The 23,772-nt window shown below is 41.7% G+C and overlaps 2 protein-coding genes across 3 annotated transcripts; both read right to left on the reverse strand.

Annotated features, from left to right (window-relative positions):
• Window positions 1-5,754: 5,754 nt before the first annotated feature.
• Window positions 5,755-13,040, reverse strand: LOC117562779 (hyaluronidase-5-like). The gene is made up of 4 exons (XM_034240664.1): window positions 12,770-13,040; window positions 7,691-8,646; window positions 6,846-6,935; window positions 5,755-6,344 (listed from the first exon to the last, which is right to left on the reverse strand). The coding sequence occupies exons 2-4, from the start codon at window positions 8,624-8,626 to the stop codon at window positions 5,919-5,921; spliced, it is 1,452 nt and encodes a 483-aa protein (XP_034096555.1). The 5' UTR covers window positions 8,627-8,646; window positions 12,770-13,040; the 3' UTR covers window positions 5,755-5,918.
• A 3,286-nt stretch (window positions 13,041-16,326) lies between these two features.
• On the reverse strand, window positions 16,327-23,232 carry LOC117562780 (hyaluronidase-4-like). 2 transcript variants are annotated; one of them, XM_034240666.1, is made up of 4 exons: window positions 23,142-23,232; window positions 20,139-21,061; window positions 18,695-18,784; window positions 16,327-17,095 (listed from the first exon to the last, which is right to left on the reverse strand). In XM_034240666.1, the coding sequence occupies exons 1-4, from the start codon at window positions 23,149-23,151 to the stop codon at window positions 16,766-16,768; spliced, it is 1,353 nt and encodes a 450-aa protein (XP_034096557.1). In that variant the 5' UTR covers window positions 23,152-23,232; the 3' UTR covers window positions 16,327-16,765. The 2 variants fall into 2 exon arrangements, with proteins under 2 accessions (XP_034096557.1, XP_034096558.1); XM_034240667.1 differs by lacking the exon at window positions 23,142-23,232 and adding an exon at window positions 21,340-21,472.
• Window positions 23,233-23,772: the final 540 nt, after the last annotated feature.

Genomic DNA, 23,772 nt, shown 5'->3' on the forward strand with positions numbered 1-23,772 from the left:
ACTTTATATATCTTAGCATATTCATACACACTGTTCATACTGCTCTCAGGCTGCTGTGTATATCTAGTGTATTCATACCCCTCACTGTTTATTCATCATTCAATTCATTCTATATTTTATTCTGTAGATTGTGTACATTACTTTTCACTTTACTGCTTGTTGCACCTGGTTAGAAGCTAAACTGCATTTCGTTGTCTCAGTACCTGTAATATGTGCAATAACAATAAAGTTGAATCTAATCTGGAGCAGGAACAAATGTATTTTCTTATGTAGTACATATCTGACATTAACGATTAAACACATGTGCATTCTTTATAAATGCAAACCGAGTCAAGCCGACTCCGGAGGTGGCGGTATGCACCTTCAAGCTGTTTGCAATCCGCCAAAAAACCGAGAGAAGAAGAAGAAGAAGGCGAAGAAGAAGATGAAGAAGACGAAGCCGACTCCGAGCTGTCCGACTTCAGGCGAGCTTTTTGAGACCTCTTTCGAAGATCGTTTTTCCATACATCTGCAGGCAGTCTGTAACAACCCACACAGCTCTAGTTTACGCTGGTAACGACATAGAGCACACCCCTCAAGTCCAGAGATGTAATCCGAAGACATGCAGCGATTTCTTCGGTCGTTAATTCGGAAAAAAAACCTAGTGCGCTCTGCCTGGCTACGTTAGCTAGCTGTTTATATTAGCACCTCCAGGAAAATGGCGTATTTATATATATATATATGGCGCGCGTTGCATTGTGGGTAGCTCGTGACGTGAAAGAATACACTATATACACAGCAGCCTGTGAGCAGTATGAACAGTGTGTATGAATATGCTAAGATATATAAAGTATGAAAACGGTAAGCAGTATAGTATAAAATATATAGATATTAATTTCATGATGATAAATATTGTGGAACAATGATGAAAAATGGGAATGGATGTGGCGACGTTAAACTGACACAAAACAACAACAAACTTTAGCTGAGCCAATTGGAGAGTTTTCATCAGCAGCACGGGGTAAAAACCACCAATGAGCGCTCAGCTCGAGATACCAGCGAGACGTTTCCCATCAAGCATTTCGCTTCCGCAGCTCGTGGAGAGGAACTGCGCCGCCTCGCCGCGCCTCGCTCTCAAGGCTGCGGGCGTCTTTGTCCCGCAAGATTTCAACGTCTCATGAAGGCGAGTCTCCAGAGCAAGTCGGACAAAATGACTAACCATCATGCAACGCACGAGCAAGACCTTGATCGCAACTGCGCAGGTCTCGCTTGTCTCAAACAAGCCTATGGAAAATGCACCCAAATGACCAGAAGTGGGTTTTTATTTTCGAAATCTCTCTAAAAAGGTCAAATTTAACTTATTTTTCATCAATCTTGATACAGGGTACTTATTATATGTTAAAGTTTGGATTCCTAAAGCTTTTAGTCTACTATCCCATAATTCAAGGGTGGTTTTCACTATAAGTAATGTTTGTTTTTTTGGACAGACACAATCATTTACATTTTTTTACTATATTCCATCTGAAAAAAACATCTATATTGATTCTGACACTTCTACATCTAACTCACAGGTTTATCATTGCTTTGAGAAAAAAGATTATTAATGTACCCCTTTTAGAAGTGAAGATATTGTCATTTGTTCTGGGAATGTCATTTTCGAGCCTGAGACCTGGAAAACAGGCTCAGGGCTCAACAGGTTGACAGGGTGTTTTAAGCCACAAGAAGGAAAGCCATAGGAAAGAAACATAGGAAACCTGTTCATTGTTCTTTGTTAATGATATCGGATTGGAATAAAATGCACAAACGGAGATTCTTGTCTGGACTTTGGATCATTGCCCTGCATAAGATCCATTAACTGGTGCTTAGCGGCAGTGTTTGAGTTAATTATGTTTCATTTCTATATGATTTTGGCCACGACAATAAGGTTTGTTTCTCGTAAGTATGTCAACCAATGAAGGTTGGTGTTGAAATTCTGTCCAGTGCATCATTAGTATATTTCTGTCTTCCAGATGTCAGTGTGTTTTGCATCTGTTGGTCAGTAAACCCTTCTTCATAAAGTCAGTGCCTCCCTCTGCTGGAGAACAACATGCACTGCAGCTCAGACTGTTGCTGCTGTCCATTAAACACAGAGGGAAGTAACAAAGCACATGTACTCAAGTACTTCTGAGCACCTGTACTTAATTGAGTATTTCCATTATCTGTTATTACTTTGGCAAGTATTGTATTTTTACCCCAATACATTTATTTGAAAACTTTGTAGTTTGATTATTATCGCAATTAGAAATAAACAAAAACAAGTATGATGTTATTACCCGAGGTTATTACTGTCCACCTTTACCATCTTAAACATTGAATTGATTAACTTTGAATCTACTATATTGTGCTGTAATTAGTATTAAGTGGCTTTCAGTGTTAACCAAACGTATCAGCCTCATGGTGGCGCTGAAGAGAAATGTTATTTACCAAAGTGATTAGGATTCATCCCCGGGGGATTATGAATATCTGTGTTAATGTACTGATAGTTTAGAAACAATCCAATCCAACTTTATTTATATAGCACATCTAAAACCAACAGATTTGACCAAAGTGCTGTACATCAATACATATATACAAAAGCAGCATAAATACATTTAGACAAAACCAATAGGACAAAAATAAACGAATGTAAAAGCACGAGACAATAAAACCATACTTATAGCCACAGACTGAAAACCCAAACATTTTAAAACACAACAAAATAGAAAAAAGAAAACCCAATTTAGAAAACACAGGCTGGTACGTTGTCTGCAAACGCACGGGAGAACAAGTAGGACTTTAAACGAGATTTAAAAACAGTCAAAGTGGGAGCCAGTCTGATCGGGGGGGGGGGGGGGGGGCAGATCGTTCCACAGCCTGGGAGCTGCTACAGCAAAGGCCCTGGTTGCGGTCCGATAATCCAAAAATCAGTTCCTAAATTCGAACCCTATCGTCTATCCCTTGACCTCTGAGTGAAACGTCACGGGGTTAAGGGATAGTGGATATGAGAATTCAAAAGGACTTAGGAGAAGAGACTGCGGTACTTTAGAGAATCGACTGCACTTTCACTATCCAACGTGTTTATGATGCGCCAGCGGACGTCATGAATGTGCGTCTGCTGCTGTGGGGAAACTATGGAAACTACAGTTCTCTATACAGCGGACTACAACATGGATGTTCAATAAGAACGAGGGACTACTGTAAACTCATCTAGAGACTCTGCACCGTGCTCTGACGCTGTTGCTTTATGCTTTATGAACGTGGACAACAGAGAAACATATTCTTCAGGACCAAAGTTGGAATTGAAATAAAAAAGGAAAGTGAAACTTATGCTCGTCACCCTCTCCCTCCGGTCCACATTAATACAAATGATCCCAATACGTATGATTGTATGATTGTATGAAAATATCTTAATCAATACAAATGTATCTATTATAAACGTTAATCCTTAACATCTATCACGGTGTATATCACCATTCAAACATCTTTTAAAAGTTGAACAAACCCCACACAGCTCAGTGAGATGTTGACTTTATTTGATCATTTCAGTAAAAACTAACGTTCATATTTCTCTTTTTGATTATAATACTGATGAACGTTCAAAACAAAGCACTTTGGCAACTTACCGTTTTAAAATGCTTAATAAGCACCGTAACTTTCATGATATCATTTATCGGTCATAATCGGTTGTTTCCGTGAACGGCCGACTGTTGAGTGACGCAAATGCTCCTTTCGTCAAGGGAGGTCCAGTGGTTCCTAAGCTAAAGGAGGTTATAAAGGAAGTTTGAAACCTCCTTTCCTATCTGTCACTACCCGATCTGCAGTGCGCATGTGCGAGATGGTCCGCCATATTGGACAACTCCGTAAGGCAACCCAAGATGGACACTTGACACAGTGGCTTTTGGCAGCTATCATACTGAATAAATATTTACTGTGAATGTGTGCAACAATGTAAGGCATATAGCTGTCTATCAGAAGTTAAATCCATTTCTCACTTATTCTGACAATGAACTTAACCCCAAATAAAAGAACCCAATAAAAAGAGTTGTTAAATAATAGTGAAGTCACGTTGTAATAACAATAACTAATCTCTCTCGAGTTTTCTTTTTGAGCTTTGCCAAAAGCCACTGTGTCAAGTGTCCTACTTGGGTTGCCGTCCGGAGTTGTCCAATATGGCGGACCATCTCGCACATGCGCACTGCAGATCGGGCAGAGCTGCAGTTCGGGTAGTGACCAAGCCCCCAGGAAGTGCGCCGGAGTCTGATGAGAATATTCGTAGTGGCCAAACGGCGGTACTACACTTCCATTTGGTTGCTGGGCCCGGAAACACTTTTTCCCATTGACTTACATGGGGAAAGAGTGGTCTGTAACTCGTTGGATATTTTTTTTAAACTAAATAAACAACCCAGTATGAACGTTTGTATAGCCCTTATTAAAAACATTCGTTCCTTAAGTTGTAAAAATGTGCTAATAACGTTATTCTGAGTTATTTCCCTCGGCATTATGAACGCGCATCTAACCCACGGGACCGCGCCGCCCGGGACACGTTCATGTTACGTGTTCAGCACTACATGCGTTTATCTTTACCCATGGATGCACAATAACAACGGACCCATATCGCCTTACTGCCAGCCCACGGAGCTGTAATAATGGATATATTGCACATGTTTGCTGTAATTCATCATTTGTAAAATATTATACTACATGGGCTGTATGATGTAAATCTTGTACCGTAAATGTTGTATTAAATAAAGTTAATATTACCGACGTAGATTAACGTTCCTGTAGCTTCTTATTGCACTTGCAATTGTTTTAGTTACTTGTGGGCTAACATGAATAATCAGTTACTTTCCTTTTACTCCATCACATTTCAAAAAGAAATAGGCTATTGTTATTTTAACTCCACCACAGTAATCCATCATCAGCTTCACTTTTTAGATAAAGTTTTAACTCACAATTGATCATAACAGGCTTCAACATATACATTTATATATATTACCAAGTGGTTTCATGTACACAAGTATCATGCTAAATGAAGCTCTGTAGCTTGGATATCACTAGACCCTGATGTCAGCGTAATATAAAAGTACATAACGATTGTGTAATTTAGCATAATTTACTAGCTAGTCGATAGCTGCTAACTGCCGCCTCGTTAATATAAATCCAGTACCATGCCGTCATGAACGCGCGGTGCTGTTACGTGTACGCAAATTCACGTGCTTAATGTGAACGAGCCTTTTGGGCGGCGTGGTTAAAGTTGCGCATGCTCTATGAGTGCACATACGGGTACTTCTCAGGCATGCCGGGTAATCTGTGACGTTTCGCTCTCTCAAAAGTTGGGCCATTTTGTCATCATGCGCTAATGAGCAACTCTCATAGGAATGAATGAGGCCCCGCCTCCCACGCTGTATCCAGTTCTTATTATACATCCATGGTAGTGACACTATCATCTCTAGAGAATTTGAACGGCTCTTATCATGGCTGCCGCTGAGGGACTTCCGGGTCATTTCACTTCTGTTAGGAAGGTTCCTAAGCTAAATGGACTATTCGACTTCAGCCCCTGGCTCCCCGGTGTTTCAACCTTGACCTCGGGACCACAAGGAGGAAACATTTTCAAATAGTTGTTATGCAAATGATGTGCCAATATAAACCCTTAATAATAATAATTATTGTCATGGTAAATCTGAAATCAGTAAGAGTTTCTCACATGCATCTCCCCCCAAAAAAAGTAGTGCAAATGAGTCAGAGATTTGGCGAAGGTCAATCATAAATATCTTTAATGCACAGTAACATTTCCCAATTTGGGATCAATGAAGCACTCTCTTATCTTAACAAGATTTAAACAACATGCTGGAAAAACGTGAAATTGTCCTTTTACTCCCTGCAGCCTCTCATCCTGTATCTCAGGTTTGTGTGTTTTTAACTTAAATCCACGCGACGACACACTTCAAACTGAGCAGTATCGTAACCAGCAGCAAGGGGCGGGGCTTATCTGCTCCTCTGTTCCTCGTGGTCACTGCAAACCGTTGTGGTTGGATGGCGTTAAACGTGGACACAAAGCGACACGGAGCCTCGCTGAAACACATGCAGTCGAAGCTCGCATTGAATGTTTTAACGTCGTCCAATGAGAAGCCTCCGCTCACCGTCAGCGGCCCCCCACGGTGCCGTCGATGGATCCGATATCTCCGCGGGTCGAGGTGCAGGAAGACGTCTTCGTCCCATCGTTTCCTCACACAGCGACCGCGACTCTGACACAGCACGTCGCTGCAGAGACGCGTCGCCGTGGTGACGTTCAGGATGTACGGGTTCATCACCTTCTGCAGGTGGAGGCGGGCGTCCAAGCACGAGTCCTGGAGGATTGTGGGATATTCAGTCAGTTCAGTGAGACAATGCACGCTTTAAATGTTAATTATCATCATCATCATTTATTCACAAGTTAAATAACGTTGTGGGATCAGCAGTGAGTTCTTTACTGGTGTCAAAAAGAAGCATAGAAGAATAACTGAGCAGTTTGTAAGGATTTGCTACAGTGAACGATAACATTGCTAGCTAGCTAGTAAGTGAGCTAGTGAGCTAGCAGCAGCAGTCTCCACTTCCTGCTAGGGCACAACATCTACGTGCTCTTTTAGACAACACTAGAGAAGAAATCCACACCATAGTGTTCAAAGTGAATGACATGGCAGGTTACTCAGGAGAGATTGAGAATCGAGACAGCCTTCAGCCTCATCACTCCCTACAGATATATGTATAAAGAATAGCTTAGCTGCTAAGCTGCTATTAAACTGCTGGTAAAACCGATGCAAATGCAACAATAAGTTCCCAAAAACACACAGCTAGATGCCACTTCTCACCTCTGAGTCGGTGACGTTCATGTCTCCCCAGGAAACGATGCCAGCGGCACCGAGAGCAGCCGCTTCTCCTATCGTGTTCACCAGATCGATCTGCAAGTAAAACCAAACATCAAAGAAGAGCAGGGAATATTCCTCCATACAAACAGCAGAAGTTACCAACTGGAAAAGTGCAAACCCTTAAAGAGCGATAATCATTTTACTTATTTAGGATACTCATTATTTCCTGAGAAAAACTACTTCCAATAGAATAATGGCCTTCTTTTTAGATAACAGTTGTTCGTAGTAAGTCTTTTCTAAGAGAGTTTCTACAAACTCCTACATTTTAACATTTGGTTCTGGAATTTGTACTTTTGGTTTGATGCAGTTTAATATACTTCAAACACTTAATAAGGACAGAAGACAACTGCCCACCAATCAGAGACCAGCATTTAATATTCATACGTACATATGTATAACATTCAACAAGGCCTCGTGCAGGAAGATGTCAATTAAGACAATAAAAACCCCTTGAATGATATTTAACTCCTGAATGGAAATACATGCTGCTCTTAGATGCTTTTTGATTTCCTGTTACACCTATTCTGACGCTCAGGAGATACATTTTTTTACTATAAAATGATTTAATAGTACGTCATTTTCACTACTGCTGAAGTTCTTCTTCACTGGTAGCATCTCAATAATTGCACTCAGCACAACACCTGACTTTGTAATGTTACATAGTGTTTAAGGGGTATTTAAGTACATCTGGAGTTACTTGCTCTCTTTTTTATGACGTAAATGATGAGAATATATCAGAGAGATTGTGTGTCTAAAGGTCTAAATGTTCGACCCCAGGTGTGTCTGACCTCTGACATGTAGTCGTCGATGCTGTCTTTGTACACGGGTCGTATGTAGGCGTAGACAGGGATGGAGTAGGAGCTGTTGGGGAGCTTTGAGACCCTCATGGCCTCCTGGATTCGATGCCGGACGAACCTTCGTGCCTGCTGGGAGTCTCTGAGCACCAGCTCCAGGTAAATGGAGGGGAAAAGCGCTGTGGACTCTTTCCAAAGCCACAGCAGCTCGTCGTTCCGGTCCTTCTCGATGTTCGGACACTCTCCGGTGAAGCCCTCCATGTCCTTGTTGTAGTCGTAGTTGTAGCAGTCGGGGTACAGATAATAACCCCAGAGTCTGTGGGGTCTCAGCCTCTTCCCGATGCGAATAGATCGGATAAAGTACTTCCTGGCGGCGCGTTCGAACGCGATCTTAGCCCGGTCTTCCGCTTCATCTTCGGACAACGATGCGTTCTTCTTCTGCACCGTCTCGATGGAGATCTGCCGGTAGATGTCCTTGCTGCCCCAGTTTCTGACCCACTGAGGCCTCCATTCTTCAAAGTCCAGCACAGCGAGGCCCGGGTGATCGTACGGGATGTAGTACTCGATGTCGTCTTCGGCTAGTTCGTGATGCTCTTGCAGATCGATGAGCTGCGGTAGACCTTCGTCGTACATCTCGCCCGTGTCTTCGTCCACGTAGGGGAAAAGGCCGAATCGATCGGTGTAGAAGATGGACAGGTTTTGGTTGGTGGCCGTCTTCAGGGTGCTGCTGACGGAGTGGAAGTGCGAGAGGTCGAGCGGCATCCCGAAGCGAAGATCGCAGAGTTCTGTCGGAGCGTTCCACATGAAGAGGAAGGGGTGATCGGGGCGGATCGGAGGGTCTGTCCGCGGTGAGGATTGAACGGAGCAAAGCAGTGCCAACAAGGGGAGGAAGACGGAGAAGAAAGGTTTGTAATACTGTAGTTGGTTCATGTTGAAAACGGTTTTCTGATCTGTGAGGAGAAGAAGCAGAAACGCAGGTCAGAAGAAAGATACGAGGTCGGATTGAGTTCCTGCAGCTGTTCAATTCATCTGGTTTTGTTTGGAAGTTTTACGTTAGTCACAGTTGTAAGTCAGTAAAAAAGTATAATCGGCTAAATGTACCTATAGTTTCTGATCTCATAATTCTGCAGAAAATGGCCTCCTTGTGTGATTTATGGTTATATATTTGACAATCACATTGTCAAGAAGCATTTTGCTGATGTAGATGATGATTAGGACTTTCTTGCTTTACTTTGTGCCATAAGTTTAATATTTGTACCTTTTTTACTTCGAAACAGTTAGTCCACTAGTTTAATCTTCAGAGATGCATTATGAAGAAGAGCTGGATCAAGATAAATCCAGACTGAAGCATCTTAACAACTTTCAAAAGAATGGTCATCAGGGCTCGACATTATAAATGGCCCGCTGGCCCGGAAACACTATTTAGACACCCCGGGCCAGCATACCGTAATTTCCACTTGCCCACTCGGGCCACTAAAAATATTGGTTTAAAAAAAATAAATAAAAAATGGTCCTGTAGTATTGGTATTTTGACAAGCAATTTTGCTAAATTGTTTCGTTTATTAACGCTACAACATAGCGTTTCGTGAGTCCGTTGTCGGGTGAAAAGCAAACAGACGTTTTCTGCGGAGCGCAGCGCGAGCAGGCTCCCGTGAGCGGGAGCGCGAGCAGGCTCACTACAGACTTTCGCGCCACCTAACCATTCGCCAACATTTTTTTAATACCAGCGGTAACCGGCCAAGCGCCGGGCAAAAAACAATCTTCAAATAAAAGAAAGTCACCGGAGGAGTTAAAGGAGAGTGACAAGAGAAGTTTCAGCCAGCTTGATCGATGGATTTGGCTTCTGGTGGTGCAGTAACGCGTCCTAAAACCCTTTTAATAATTTTCTAATCACAAATCTATCGAGTAGATTTATGATTCGAAAACGTGCATTTATCAAACAGGTTCGTTTTCCACAGATCTTATTTCCAGCTATTTTCCAAAACCCTGTGGAGAAATCCCATTGCTTTTTGTCGAGGGAACCAGCAGCTTACTTCCTGGTTTTAGGACGCGTCACTGCACCTCTCAATATGACGCCAATATAAACACGGTCTTCTTCTGTCGGCTCTGTACATCAATGCCGACAAGTAAGTGAAGAGTAGAAAATATAAAGGTATTGGCTACCTGCTATAGGGAAATGTCCCAGCAGTTTAGGATAATGAAGGATCTAATCTAAAGCCATTACATTTCTAACTCCTAATGACAGGAAGGCAGAAAGTGCATTATACAAATAATAACTCATAATAATAGCAGACATTTTTTAACAATGACCACAATATCATTATTTTAATAAACCAAATATGAACAATTGAGGAAAATGAGGAAGAACTGATGATTCAAATGTTGTAGTACAAGTAGTAATGTAATTAGTGCATAAATTACTATTGCAACAAATGTGTTAATTTTCTTCATTATTAGAGTCGATTTTTTTGGACGAATACTGCGGGCCAGTGGTTACAATGGTGGGGCCAGTGATAACATTCCACCGGCCCGGAGGGTCATGAAAATGTGGAGCAAGTCCCTCTTCTGATAATAATCATTCCTTGATTCAAGCGCCATCATCATGTCGAGAAAATATAACCAAAAGGACCAAAAGAGACAAACACTCCTAAGCTTTACAGTGTATTGGATGCTAATTAGCAAATATTAGCATGCTAACTCACAACTAAGATAATAAACATGGCAAACATTGTATCTGTCAAACTTTAACATGTTGTCATTGTGAACAACTATAATTATCATTTGACTTAAACAGTTGCGTATCTATATCTTGTTTCAACATTAGATGAGAAACATATTGAAAGAGGTTAAATTGGTGACTTTTTCAGATTTGCAGGATTTAGCTGTGAGGCTAACCATGAAGACAGCTCCCCTGTTCTACAGCTCACCTGTTCTGCAGCTCACCTGTTCTGCAGCTCACCTGTTTTGCAGCTCAACAACAGGAAATGGAGTAATTATCAGATGAAGCAAAAAGAAAAGCAGGAACCTTTAAAATGACTGTCTCTCTTGGATGTATTTTCTTTCAAATGTATATTTAAATGTTGCATTCCGACCTCATTAGAGCAGGTAGAAGGTGTTGCCGTTTAAAAAAAATCTCAAATATACCTGATCTTCAGATTGACACGAGAAAAAGTTTTTTTAAAAGAAGAAAAAGTGTATTTTTACTCACATTTGTTCCACAGCTTTATTTACTTTTAATTCTGGGCGTTTCTCTATATACCCATATGTTTTACTAAATGTATCTTTAGCATCTGGAACTAATTGCTGTCATGATTTGAAAAACAACACCAACTGAATCTGCTGAGCTTTCATACCTCAGTCAGCTTTTTATCTTCAGGATATTAAAATATGTCACATAAACCTTCCCTGCAGTCACACATGTGGTGCCGTTTCTCCACACACACACACACACACACACACACACACACACACACACACACACACACACACACACACACACACACACACACACACACACACACACACACACACACACCACACACACACACACACACACACACACACACACACACACCACACACACACACACACACACTAACACACTCACACACACACACACACACACACACACACACACCACACACACACACACACACACACACACACACACACACACACACACCACACACACACACGATTTATTTTATATATTTACAGTATTTAACTCAAATGTATTACTCAAAAGTCTTTCTTTCTAGTAGTAAAAGCAATACTTAGTAAAAGTTGTTTTAAAGTGCCAGAAATCATTCTAAAATTGTAAATGTAATAAACTGACTGTTATTGTTATTATTATTATCATCAGCTGAACAGTGCAAATGGATGATTTTTCACCTCGTCAATTAAACAGACCTTTTATTTTATGTTGTTGTATTGGTAGTGATGGAAGAACTAAGAATGTTTATTTTTGAAACTGTGTGTCCATCATTAATACATCTAAATGATACTTTTTTTCCTGACGCTGCGTGAGTTCCCCGACGCACCGCGGACACTTATTTATATAAAAGACATCAAAAAGTGCATTTTGCATGATAGGTCCGCTTTAAAGTGCAAGGAGTCAGTTTAAAATCATGCCGAACTCTTTCTAAATGTGGAGCCACAACTTTCTTTACTTCTATTAACAAGCAAAAGACAGAATATCCAAAAACCTTCTGACTTTCTGATTTTAAAACTCACCTGCTTATCGGGTGAACACCTTCATACAAGAACATCCTTAATGTGCTTTTTGAGGTTTCCCCTTTGTATGATAAACAAGACTTTGACTTGCAATGGAGTCTTTTTAGACCGTGGTATTACTAGGCTACTTGTAGCGGCCAAAATCATATAGAAATAAAACAGATAATGAACTTAAAATAATACAGCCGCTGAGGCACTAGTTCGCAGATCTTACGCAGGGCAATGATCCAAGTCCAGACAAGACTCTCCATTTGTGCAGTTTATTCCGATAACAAAGTACAACGAACAGGTTTCCTATATCCCTTCTCCTTAAGCCTTTCCTATGGCTTTCCCTTGTGTCGCTTGAAACACCCTGGTAAAAAACCGTTTGCCTACTAGTGCTCTGGCTCCCACTTCCACCTGTCTCCAATATATACAATTACACCAGGTGCTCTAATCACCCAGTGCCCAAAACATGCCTTCAAAATAAAAGCATAGAAACTACTTTAACGACTAACTAAGAATACATTTACAATAAACACTATAAAACAGCAAGAAAATAAATGTTAAACTATTAAATAATATAAAGAGATATATAGCTCCAACACTACTTGAACTTCAGTCAAGACTCTGAAAACTTGTTCCATATCTTTGTCGCTATAGGCAGATTACAGACTGACAGTTTAACAATTTCTTCAAAAGTATCTAAACTGCTACCTCTTCTGATTCACAAGGAAGTCAATGTGACAGCTGCAGGTGAACCCGACCTCAGTAACGTTCAGGTTCAGAAAAACACCAATAAACCTTTGAACCCTAATGAGACACTTAAATGAGACGTTGTTAGTTAGCAGGAGCACCTACCTGCTCTCGGGGTCTTATCGTCCAAACGTGTCCCTCGATAAGTCTTTAAAGTATTCAGTTAGTCCCTCCTCAGAGTGTAAATAGCTCTTCTAGATATCTGCCGCAGGAGCTTCAGTTACAGGCGTGTGGAAACTTGTCAGCGAGAATGATTTACAGACTCGAGGTGTTCTGGTTTTTATTAGCACGTCCTGATGTGTTCCCACTGAAGACATGTTCCTCCGTCCCTTCACTCCTATTTACTGAGGAGGATCCAGGACCATGTGGGGACACACTGGTGTTTATATCCAGGCTCTTTTCTGTCCGAACACGCAAAGAATGCAGGGAGAATTTTTTTTAACTTGTTGGAAATGTACTGAAGGAAATCTACTCTGTTTCACCATCAGAGCGATGAATCACGTGACGAAGAAGAAGTACTATCAGAGATCATTATTGCATCCGGCTCCAAATTGAAATAATATTCAACAGATTCTGAGTTGGATTTGACTCATTTCTTGAATCCAATGGAAAAACCCCATTGGATTTTGTGGAGGGGGCCTTGCGATGCTCTACAGGGAGTTATTTACATGTAGTTTCACACCATTTGAAAAGGTGGTTTCTTAATGTGATCTTTTTGCATATCGAAGTGTTATTTATTCATTTATTATGAGTTTCCCCTCTGCGACCCCACTTGCCTTCAACCACCATATAGACTGTATGCATTATTACACTAATACACCTAGTGTTGCACGGTGTACCGATACTTGAAAGGTACCGCGATACCCTGCCGTTAAAAACGTTACGATTCCTCCGTTTCATTAGTATCGGTACTTTAAGAATGACGGGGGAAAGTACTCCGGTGAGAAAGTTCCGTTTTAATAAGAGCCGTGTGTGTTCAGCGCTCTGCTTCCACTCCCTGCCTGCAGCCGTGCCTGCAGTCCCGCCCCTCTCAAGCACGCTCTAAGTCCCTCCCCTCTCTCGTGCACGCTCTAAGTCCCTCCCTCTCTAGCACGCTCTAAGTCCCTCCCCTCTCAAGCACGCTCTAAGTCCCTCCCCTCTCTCGTGCACGCTCTAAAGTCCCTCCCCTCTCACGCACGCTCTAAGTCCCTCCCCTCTCAAGCACGCTCTAAGTCCCTCCCCTCTCTCATGCACGCTCTAAGTCCCTCCCCTCTCTAGCACGCTCTAAGTCCCTCCCCTCTCAAGCACGCTCTAAGTCCCTCCCCTCTCTCATGCACGCTCTAAGTCCCTCCCCTCTCTAGCACGCTCTAAGTCCCTCCCCTCTCAAGCACGCTCTAAGTCCTTCCCCTCTCTCGTGCACGCTCTAAGTCCCTCCCCTCTCTAGCACGCTCTAAGTCCCTCCCCTCTCTCGTGCACGCTCTAAGTCCCTCCCCTCTCTAGCACGCTCTAAGTCCCTCCCCTCTCTCGTGCACGCGCTAGCTGCCAGAGCATGTGAGAAAGCGAGAAGCATGGCTGCAAGTGGGAGTGCCGCTGCGCCTCGGCTTGTTGACAAAAAAGACGCCAGAAGCGAAAAACAAAAAAGTTGTTTATAGATGACGCTTAATTTTATTCAATACAAATTCTTGTCATTTATTTTATTTATTGTTCTCATTGTTTAAAGTTTGTTATGGTTCTGGTGTGAAATAAAGCACAATAATTACATTTAAGACTGTTTCCCTTTTTTTAAGAAAAGTATCGAAAAATAATCGGAATCGCAACAACATCTTGCTCTTATTGATTTCATTTAAGTATTGCCTGTTCTGCACAACCCTCCAAATATGTTGCACATTTGTACACAAGCTGCCTCTCGTCCACTTCCAGAACAACACTGCACATATTTTGTTTTAATTATTTGTAGTACTTTGCAACAGTTCCCTTGCACATAATGTATCCAGATTTCATGTGAATGTTCTATATCTAATCGTATAATAGTCTCAATTGTTTTTATTGTTATGTTTTGGTTGTTTTTCTTACTTTATATCTTCTTTAACTGTGTTTATAAGCACCATGTACACCAAGACACATTCCTCGTATGTGTTCATCTACTCTACAATAAACCTGTTTCTGATTCTGATTCTTTAAATGTAATTATAAGGGACAATTCCTAAAGTATTATACATTAGAATCAGAATCAGGAATCCTTTATTAGTCCCACAGCGGGGTGTGGCAGAGCAGGTAACAAAGCAAGAATACAGAAGATAACATGAATATAAAGCACACATTAGTTTCAAGCCATGGTCGCAATGTTAAGTTCATATTTGTTGAACAAGTTGCATCAAATTCAGCTCAAAGTTAAAATGTGTATCAACAGATGTTCACTTGAATTTGATCCCCAAGGAGGTGACTAAGTGTTGCCTGAAGAATGCATTGAAGTGAACAGGACATGTACACAAAATCACCAGTTCTGGTATCATGTTCTGTTAAGTCTAATTAAAGGTGAAGCGTACATACATAACATCCAAAGTAAGAGTAGTATAATTATCTGAATGTCTGGGTGTCTATTGAGTCATGTGATCTGAAATGATTAGGGACAAGTTGTACATTCCCCAACATTATTGGCTTGTAGTCCATTCTCCTTTTTTCCCTTGTTGTGTTTGGCGTTTTTGATGTGGGTGGTGCACTTTGTAAAGTAGCTGCGCTGAAAGTTGATCCGCAATCCCCCTAAGTGTCACATCTGATTCACCCTTATTGTGTTATCAGGATGCTACATGTATGTGATGTGGTGTGACTGAAGGATTCTGTGGACTACTGACTGGATAATCGGGGTTGTTGGACTCGGACTTGGGGACATTTTTTACTTTGAGTTGACCTTATTGTCTCCAAGACATGCCGGTGTCTTGACCTAGACTTTTCTCCTTCTGGTATGTGACGTGTGTGTGTGTGTGTGTGTGTGTGTGTGTGTGTGTGTGTGTGTGTGTGTGTGTGTGTTGTTGTGTGTGTGTGTGTATGTAGTGTGTGTGTTGTGTGTGTGTGTGTGTGTGTGTGTGTGTGTGGTCTAGCATTACTATACTTGTGGGGACCTACATCTGTTTACACAGTCACGTGTGGGGACTCGCCTCCCTTATGGGGACAAATGTGAGGTCCCCATGAGGGGAATCATTAATTTTAGGGTGAAGACTTGGTTAGGTTTAGGATTAGGGTTAGGTTAAGGGTAAGGGTTAGGGTTAGGCATGTGTTGGTTATGGTTAAGGTTAGGATAAGTCTCCAGGAAATGCATGTAAGTCAATGTAATGTCCCCTGAAGTGATGTATACATGGTGTGTGTGGTGTGTGTGTGTGTGTGTGTGTGTGTGTGTGTGTATGTGTGTGTGTGTGTGTGTGTGTGTGTGTGTGTGTGTGTGTGTGTGTGTGTGTGTGTGTGTGTGTGTGTGTGTGTGTGTGTGTGTGTGTGTGTGTGTGTGTGTGTGTGTGTGTGTGTGTCCTGGACTTTGTTTACTTGGTATTTTAATTCAGATTGGACTCAGACTTCTCTTGTCTGTGTTGTGACTCACTCACGGTTTTGATTTGGACTTAAGTGCGTCATCACTCTTTTGCTTTCGTGTAGAACGAACGGTATGTCAATAAAAGAACAAAAGACGAAATAAATAGATTCTGGAAAATCTTTAATTTGGGTGCATTTTGGTTTTCAATTCCAATAAATCAGTGTTGAAATGGGAAAGCCCACAAAGGTCACAAATACAAAATGCAAAATTGTAATATTCTCCATATTATATTTTTCATTGTATTCATTAGATAAATATTAGTTTTGAATAGATTACTCATGGTATAATGTAGATGAAGGAACAATTTCATCAAATTGAAGACAGAATTAAAGTTTAAATGACTACGTAATAACATCTGTAAATAAGCAAGAGGCCGAATTCTGATCATATAAAGCAAATTAAAGAAAATAAATTGTTTTCAGAAAAGCATTTATTACTTTGTTGTTTGTACAGGGCATACTTTTATCAAATTAAGGATTAAGTGACTACATAATGAAATCTGTGGATCATCAGGAGGCCTTATCCTGTAAACATTTAACCGATTAAACCCAGATTTGCTTGATTTCGGTGGGAGTCACCAGTTTGGGGGTGCAGCTCTCTCCAGCGTAGCACTGACAGGTGAAGTGCTCCTCCCACATCTTCAGGTCGTCTTCGGAGGGAATCCCGACAGCGACGTACTTCCTGTCGGCTCGCAGGATGCTGAAGCGCTCGGGGTTCAGGTGGAGGTAGCGGCCGCACTCGTAGTTCTTCCTGACGCAGCGACCTTTCCACTGACACAACACCTCACTGCACAACATGGCCGCTGCCGTCACGTTGGCAACGTACGGGTTGAAGGTGGAGGTCAAGTACTCAGAGAGAGACGTACAGGCAGCCTGGAGAAAGGGGAGGGGTTACAGGTGAGGGTCAGGAAGACATAGTAGTGCATAAACGCTAACATTAGGCTATAAAGGAACTACAGCACGGTCACATGACTTCACGTCACCACCGCTAAGCTAAAGGTGGCTAATGTTGGGCTATATAGGAACTACACTGGTACTTGCTTACCATGCTGCGAATGGATCTGGCCCTTCCTACATCCAGGACATGGTTAAACCGTACACCCCAGCGCGTGCACTACGCTCTGCATCAGCCAAACGACTCGTTGCGCCCTCGCTGCGAGGGGGACCCAAGTTCCCATCGGCGAAAACACGTGGGTTTGCTGTCCTGGCTCCAAGATGGTGGAATGAGCTCCCCATTGACATCAGGACGGCAGATAGCTTGCACACCTTCCGGCGCAAACTGAAAACTCATCTCTTTCGACTCCACTTCGAGCGTTAGAACTATTAACGAAGCACTTTTATACTAATAAAGGACTGGCTTACCTAAAGCCAGTTGAGTAGCACTTGAAATGTTTGGCTCTATGAAACCTGATGTACTTTATGATTCTGTTTTCTTCAAGGTTGTATCTTCCTGGTCGAATGTACTTATTGTAAGTCGCTTTGGATAAAAGTGTCAGCTAAATGCAATGTAATGTAATGTAAAAACTACAGCACGGTCACATGACTTCACGTCACCACCGCTAAGCTAAAGGTGGCTAATGTTGGACGTGATGAGGTTTAGTCATCTCATTTAGACACTTGTTAGCAACTGCTGTTTTTAAATTCACCAGTGAGGTATTAACTGTTGTATTTTCTGTCATTATTTCAGGCTTCTAAATCCCAAACCAGGGACCAGGAAGTGCTAAAATGCCAACTCATGTCTGTGGTTAGGACTCATTCCTGCACCACTCATTTCGGACAGAAGGAAAATTACAGTTATGAGTTAAGTTTTGTGTCAAACAAACTGAATAATTTGGCGCCCCCCTGCAGTAACTCTTAGGACCTCCTAGGATTAAAGGACCCACTGTTAGAGACCCATGTAGTAGAAGAACAATTCACAGCATCAACATCAAGGAAATGCACCAAATGTTATGACAATTAATCCAACAGTCATTGAGTAATTTAAGTCTACCAAAGTGGTGGACTGATCAATTGTCCAACCATCAGATGGGCCAAAAGAGGCTTTAAAATCTTCCCAATTACAACAAAATAAGATACACAAGAGCAGAAAAGCAAAGTGAGTTTCTTCACATCTGTCAGGCGAGATAACAGCGTCACGGCAGTCAGTTCCTCCTCAAACAGGAAACACACGCAGGTTGAATATTTGCTGATTAACGCCCGGTCATCTGTGTTCCTGTTTTCAGACCTTTTGAAGAGTATTTCACATACAGTATGTTCTCATGGCTGCAAACACACACACACACTTTAAAACTCTTTAAGATTGTGATTGTTTCTAGCCGGCCCCCAGTTTACACAAATGTAGACTCATAAGAACTCTCAATCTCTTCCACTGGCAATGCCTTTGTTGTAGTGGCTTAGTCATTTACACCTAAAACCAACTCATAGAGAGAGTAAAGAAGGCACTTTGCACTGGGGTCAGTTCGGTGTGTTTACCTTGTTGTTGTAATCTCTGACTCCTCCCCACATTACGACCCCAGAGGCTCCCACAGCTGCAGACTCTCCGATAGTGCTCACCAAGTCCGTCTGAAAGAAAACCAATCACACGGAGATTCAATATTTCTTGTCAATTCAAATACTTTACACCAATTAGATCAGGGGTCACCAACCTTTTCAAGTCCAAGATCCCGACCTCGGCCTTGGTGAAAGGCGAGATCTACCTTTGCAATTGAGTGAAAAAGACGGCCCAGACAGTGCTTCCAACTTGAGGCCTTTAATGTCGGCTACTTGCATCTGAATTACATCAAATCATTTGGTGCAACTTCCAATTTGATTAAACCAAGAACACAACATAACTAACAAGTCAAAAAGGATAAATACATATATTTACATCATACCTATCATTTTAAGTTTCATTCATTCCTTCATTATAATCCTAAATATACATTTATGTAGCTTATTTTCCATTTGTTTGAGTGAATGTGAATTATTTTGTTGACAGCAACAACAACAAAGAAAAAAATAACATCTTGCAGTGAGCAGATAACATAAAGTGCCATGTTAACTGTGAGGCTTCATGCCAGTGCAACATTAACATTACAACTAGTTATTTTTAACACAATTCTTATAAATTCAAAATTCTAACAACTAGTGATGTGTCGGTTGCAAACTCTTTTAAGTGAATGACAGTAGCCGGCTCACGCCCGCGAACAAGCCGTTTTTTTTGGGACAGCTAATGTTGGGCTATAAAGGAACTACAGCACGGTCACATGACTTCACGTCACCACCGCTAAGCTAAAGGCGGCTAATGTTAAGCTATAAAGGAACTACAGTACGGTCACATGACTTCACGTCACCACCGCTAAGCTAAAGGTGGCTAATATTGGGCTATAAAGGAACTACAGTAAGGTCACATGACTTCACGTCACCACCGCTAAGCTAAAGGTGGCTAATGTTGGACTATAAAGGAACTACAGTAAGGTCACATGACTTCACGTCACCACCGCTAAGCTAAAGGTGGCTAATATTGGGCTATAAAGGAACTACAGTAAGGTCACATGACTTCACGTCACCACCGCTAAGCTAAAGGTGGCTAATGTTGGACTATAAAGGAACTACAGTAAGGTCACATGACTTCACGTCACCACCGCTAAGCTAAAGGCAGCTAGTGTTGGGCGTGAAGACGTTTAGTCGTCTCATTTAGACATTTGTTAACAACTGCGATTTTTAAATTCACCAGTGGGGTATTTACTGACGTATTTTATGCCGTAGTACAAAATGTAAAAATCTCTTCAGCTTGTGTTGACCACGGACCTTATTTCAGTCTAACAACCAAAAACCCTTTCAGAAAACCAAAGACTTCCAGACGAGGAAAACAGGAACTATTTACAAATGACAATAAAAGCCTTGAATCTTAAATCTTGAATATTAAACTTCTCACCTTGCTCTGAAAGATCTCAGTTTGGTCGCGGTACAGAGGCCTGGAGTAGACGTAGATCGGCACGGTGTAGGAACGTTTCGGCAGCGCGGAGACTCTCAGAGCCTCGAGGACACGGTTGCGGACGAAAAGCGCGGCCTTGGGGGAGTTCCTCATGGACTGGTGCAGGTAGACGGAGGGGAAGAGGGCGGTGCTGGCTTTCCACAGCCACATCAGCTGGTCGTTTTGGTTCTGGACCTTCTTGGGGCACTTCCCCGTGTAGTCTTTCTTCTGCCAATCGTAGTTGAAGCAGTCCGGTAACAAGTAGAATCCCCAACGGCGGCTCGGACGCTCCATTATCCCCAAACTGATGGTTTTCTCCATGAAACGATGCCCTGCCAGTTGGAATTGTTTCTTTGCTACCTCGGCTATCTTATCGGAGGACAAAAATGGGGCGATCTGCATGGCTTTATTGATGGAGAGGCTCTTGTAGATTCTTTTGGATCCCCAGTTCTGGTCCCACAGTGGGCGCCAGGACTCCCAGTCGATCACTGCCAATCCTGTAGAGTTATCCTCTGAAATGGAGCGATCGATTTGACGCTTGGCCTTGAGGAGATGCTCCGTCAGGTTCCCGTTCTGAGGGATTCCGCCTTTGTATTGCTTGCGTTTGACGATGTCCACTTTAGGGTAGAGGCCGAGGCGGTCCTCGTAGAAGATGGTGAGGAATTGGCCAGGCACCGGGTTGGGCGTGGTCACCGCCTGGAAGACCGCGGTGTCCAGGGGGATCTCCAGTTTTTGGCACTTGCCGGTCGGGGCGTTCCATATAACCACGAATGGGTGGTCTCGGATCAGCGGGGGCTCGGTGTGAGGCAGTATGATGGGGGTGGCGTTAGACGCGATCATACAGAGGGCGATGGAGGACAGGAAGGAAGATGGAGTCATGTTGGCTGTGGAGAGACAACAATTAAAGTTAAATCTTAATTAATTCCTGTAGAAGTTGTTGTTACTTCTCAGAACTTGCATGTGTGTATGAAGGAATACACAATGCATTGTTAAGTGGTAGCTTTATTCAGGACCATTAATTACACAATTTTTGTGTAATTAATTAATCTTAATTAACGCGTTAAAGTCCCGACCCTAATAATAATATAACAAAACAAGTGAAAATGTGAACATTTTACTAATATGTCACACTTTTGCATTTCAAAGTATTGCTTGTTCATACAGTTGAATGCTGGAGCTTCACTGCTGAATGATGTATGTGCAGAGTTTGACCCTTGAAGGCTGTTTCTTCTGCTCTGAAATGGAATATATTTGTTACGTATTGTTACGTGCCGTAGTGTTTGTGTGTGTGTGTGTGTGTGTGTGTGTGTCTTTCTCTCTCTCCCTCTGATTCCCCAGGTGCAGCCTGATTGTCCCCAGGTGCAGCCTCTCCCCAGGTGCAGCCTCTCTCCAGGTGCAGCCTCTCCCCAGGTGCAGCCTCTCTCCAGGTGCAGCCTCTCCCCAGGTGCTCCCAATCCTCAATCAGGGCCTCCATAAAGGACCTGAGGAAGGCTGCAGTCGCTCTCTCCTTCTCCTCTGGCTGCAGCATGTCTCTGTGTGAGGCCTGTGTTCTTGTGAATTGTTAGATGTGCTCCAGTTTACCTTTTCGTGTATTGTTTATTTTAGTTTGCAAGTTGGCTGGTGAGCCCTTTTTCTTTTGTCCATTAAAACATCACTTTGTGGCTTCAGACAGGTTCCTCTCCTTTTTCTCTCGCCCGGTTATTTTGGTGTTTTGTTACGTTCCCTCCTAACTAGGGCTACAAAGGGAAGTAACACAACACCTGGGGAGAGGCTGCACCTGGGGAATCAGAGGGAGAGAGAGAAAGACACACACACACACACACATACACACACACACACACACACACACACACACACACACACACACTACGGCACGTAACACGTATTAATAGAATTTTAGATTTTTTTAATTTGATTTTGGATTTGTGAATGGGAGAAGTACCAAACACTAATTATTCAAAGTAGAGTATTTCATTTTATATACGGTAATAATAAGGAGGCATAGGCCGATATCATGTTAGACATTATTGATATTAAAAAAGTGATTTGTTTTCCATGTCATTCGTGTGTTTTCTTATCAAAAAGTGAAGTTATTTATTCGTAAAATCCAAATCCAAATGTTTCCCTCAATGGCCTTTGCGCCCTGAAAAATGGTGTGACACCAAAGGCCAAATGGCCTTGCCCCTAAAATGACGAAAATCCAAGCCTGGTCACAACAATGAAAATATGAAATATAAAATGTTTTGTAAATTAGAATAAATACAGAGGTAAGACATTGATGATAAAAACAGGTTGTTGCTTAAAGTGTATATTGTCAGAGAGAAATAATAAGTTTTGTTATTGCACATTTTAATAATTGCACAGGTTGCATTATTAATTTACGTGCAAGATCCCCATTGGAGGAGATATTGTAAAAGTCTGCTTGTTACTCAAAAGGCATTGGATAACTTGGAGTCGATTGTAAAATGTGACACCGTGGCGTTTAGTTCCCCCAAAAACTCCTTTTCACTTTTTTCATTTTGTGTCGCACCGTGGGTTTTGCAAAGCTACATTTATAGCTAAATATCTGAGGAATATTAACTAAAAGTATTAAGCGTTTTACTTTAAGTTCTTATATTTACATATTTTAATTAGTTGTGTTCTAGAATGGAGCAACTCTCATGAAACCACTTTTGTGTATATGTATTTCCTTTTTCCAGTCTTGTAGAGATAAAGTGTCCTAATGCAGATAACAGGTTATCTTAAAAATGACATCAGCCTTGGCTGATGTTTTAATCAAAAGCGACTAACAATAAAATTGCAAAATAGATCAAATAATGTAATTGGAAAGATGTCAATCGCAAAATCAGTCAGAAAATGTGCAGAAAAACCCCAAATGTCTGATAATCCACTCCATATCATTCATACATGATCTCATTTACCGTACTATAAACAATGAGGTAAATAGTTAAAGTTATTTTCTACCTGCTGCCATCTCCAGAAGGACCCGTCACTGTTTCTGAAACGCTTCTCTTTTCTGCTGCTTCGTGACAAACGGTTTCCTCTCTGATGGATCTGTATCTGCTTCGTGTTCAGACGTCTGTCCTGACGCTTCTTACACAAGTTGAGGTCAGCGCCTTGTTAGAGTTCACGTTTGTCTCATAAACACCTCTTTGTATGTTTTGACATTTCAATTAGATTATGCTTTTATGCACATTTACCATCAAGTGAATATTAAATTAAAGCACATTCGGGACACGACAGAAAACATTGCTTTTTGAGAGCTTTGCTTCCTTATTATGTCGATTTGATTTATATTTCATTTATATTTCATTGATTATTCCATTCCATGCACACTAAATAATATCCTTCTTAGATTGTGTTAACAGAAAATTGTGCCCTTCAAAAGTGTTTTTACTCGTCAGAGAGTTTATAGATTTATTTTGTCTTCATGGACATCTGTATACTTTTCTTACTCGCTGGTTTATTTATATTTCTTTTAATTTGTTATTATGTGCAATGCCTTTTATCTTATTTTATCTTAAAGGGGACCTATCATGCAAAATGCACTTTTTGATGTCTTTTATACATAAACATGTGTCCCGGTGCGTCGGGG

The sequence above is a fragment of the Gymnodraco acuticeps genome, unplaced genomic scaffold, assembly GCF_902827175.1.
Source record: "Gymnodraco acuticeps unplaced genomic scaffold, fGymAcu1.1, whole genome shotgun sequence".
Classification (NCBI taxonomy): Eukaryota; Metazoa; Chordata; class Actinopteri; order Perciformes; family Bathydraconidae; genus Gymnodraco; species Gymnodraco acuticeps.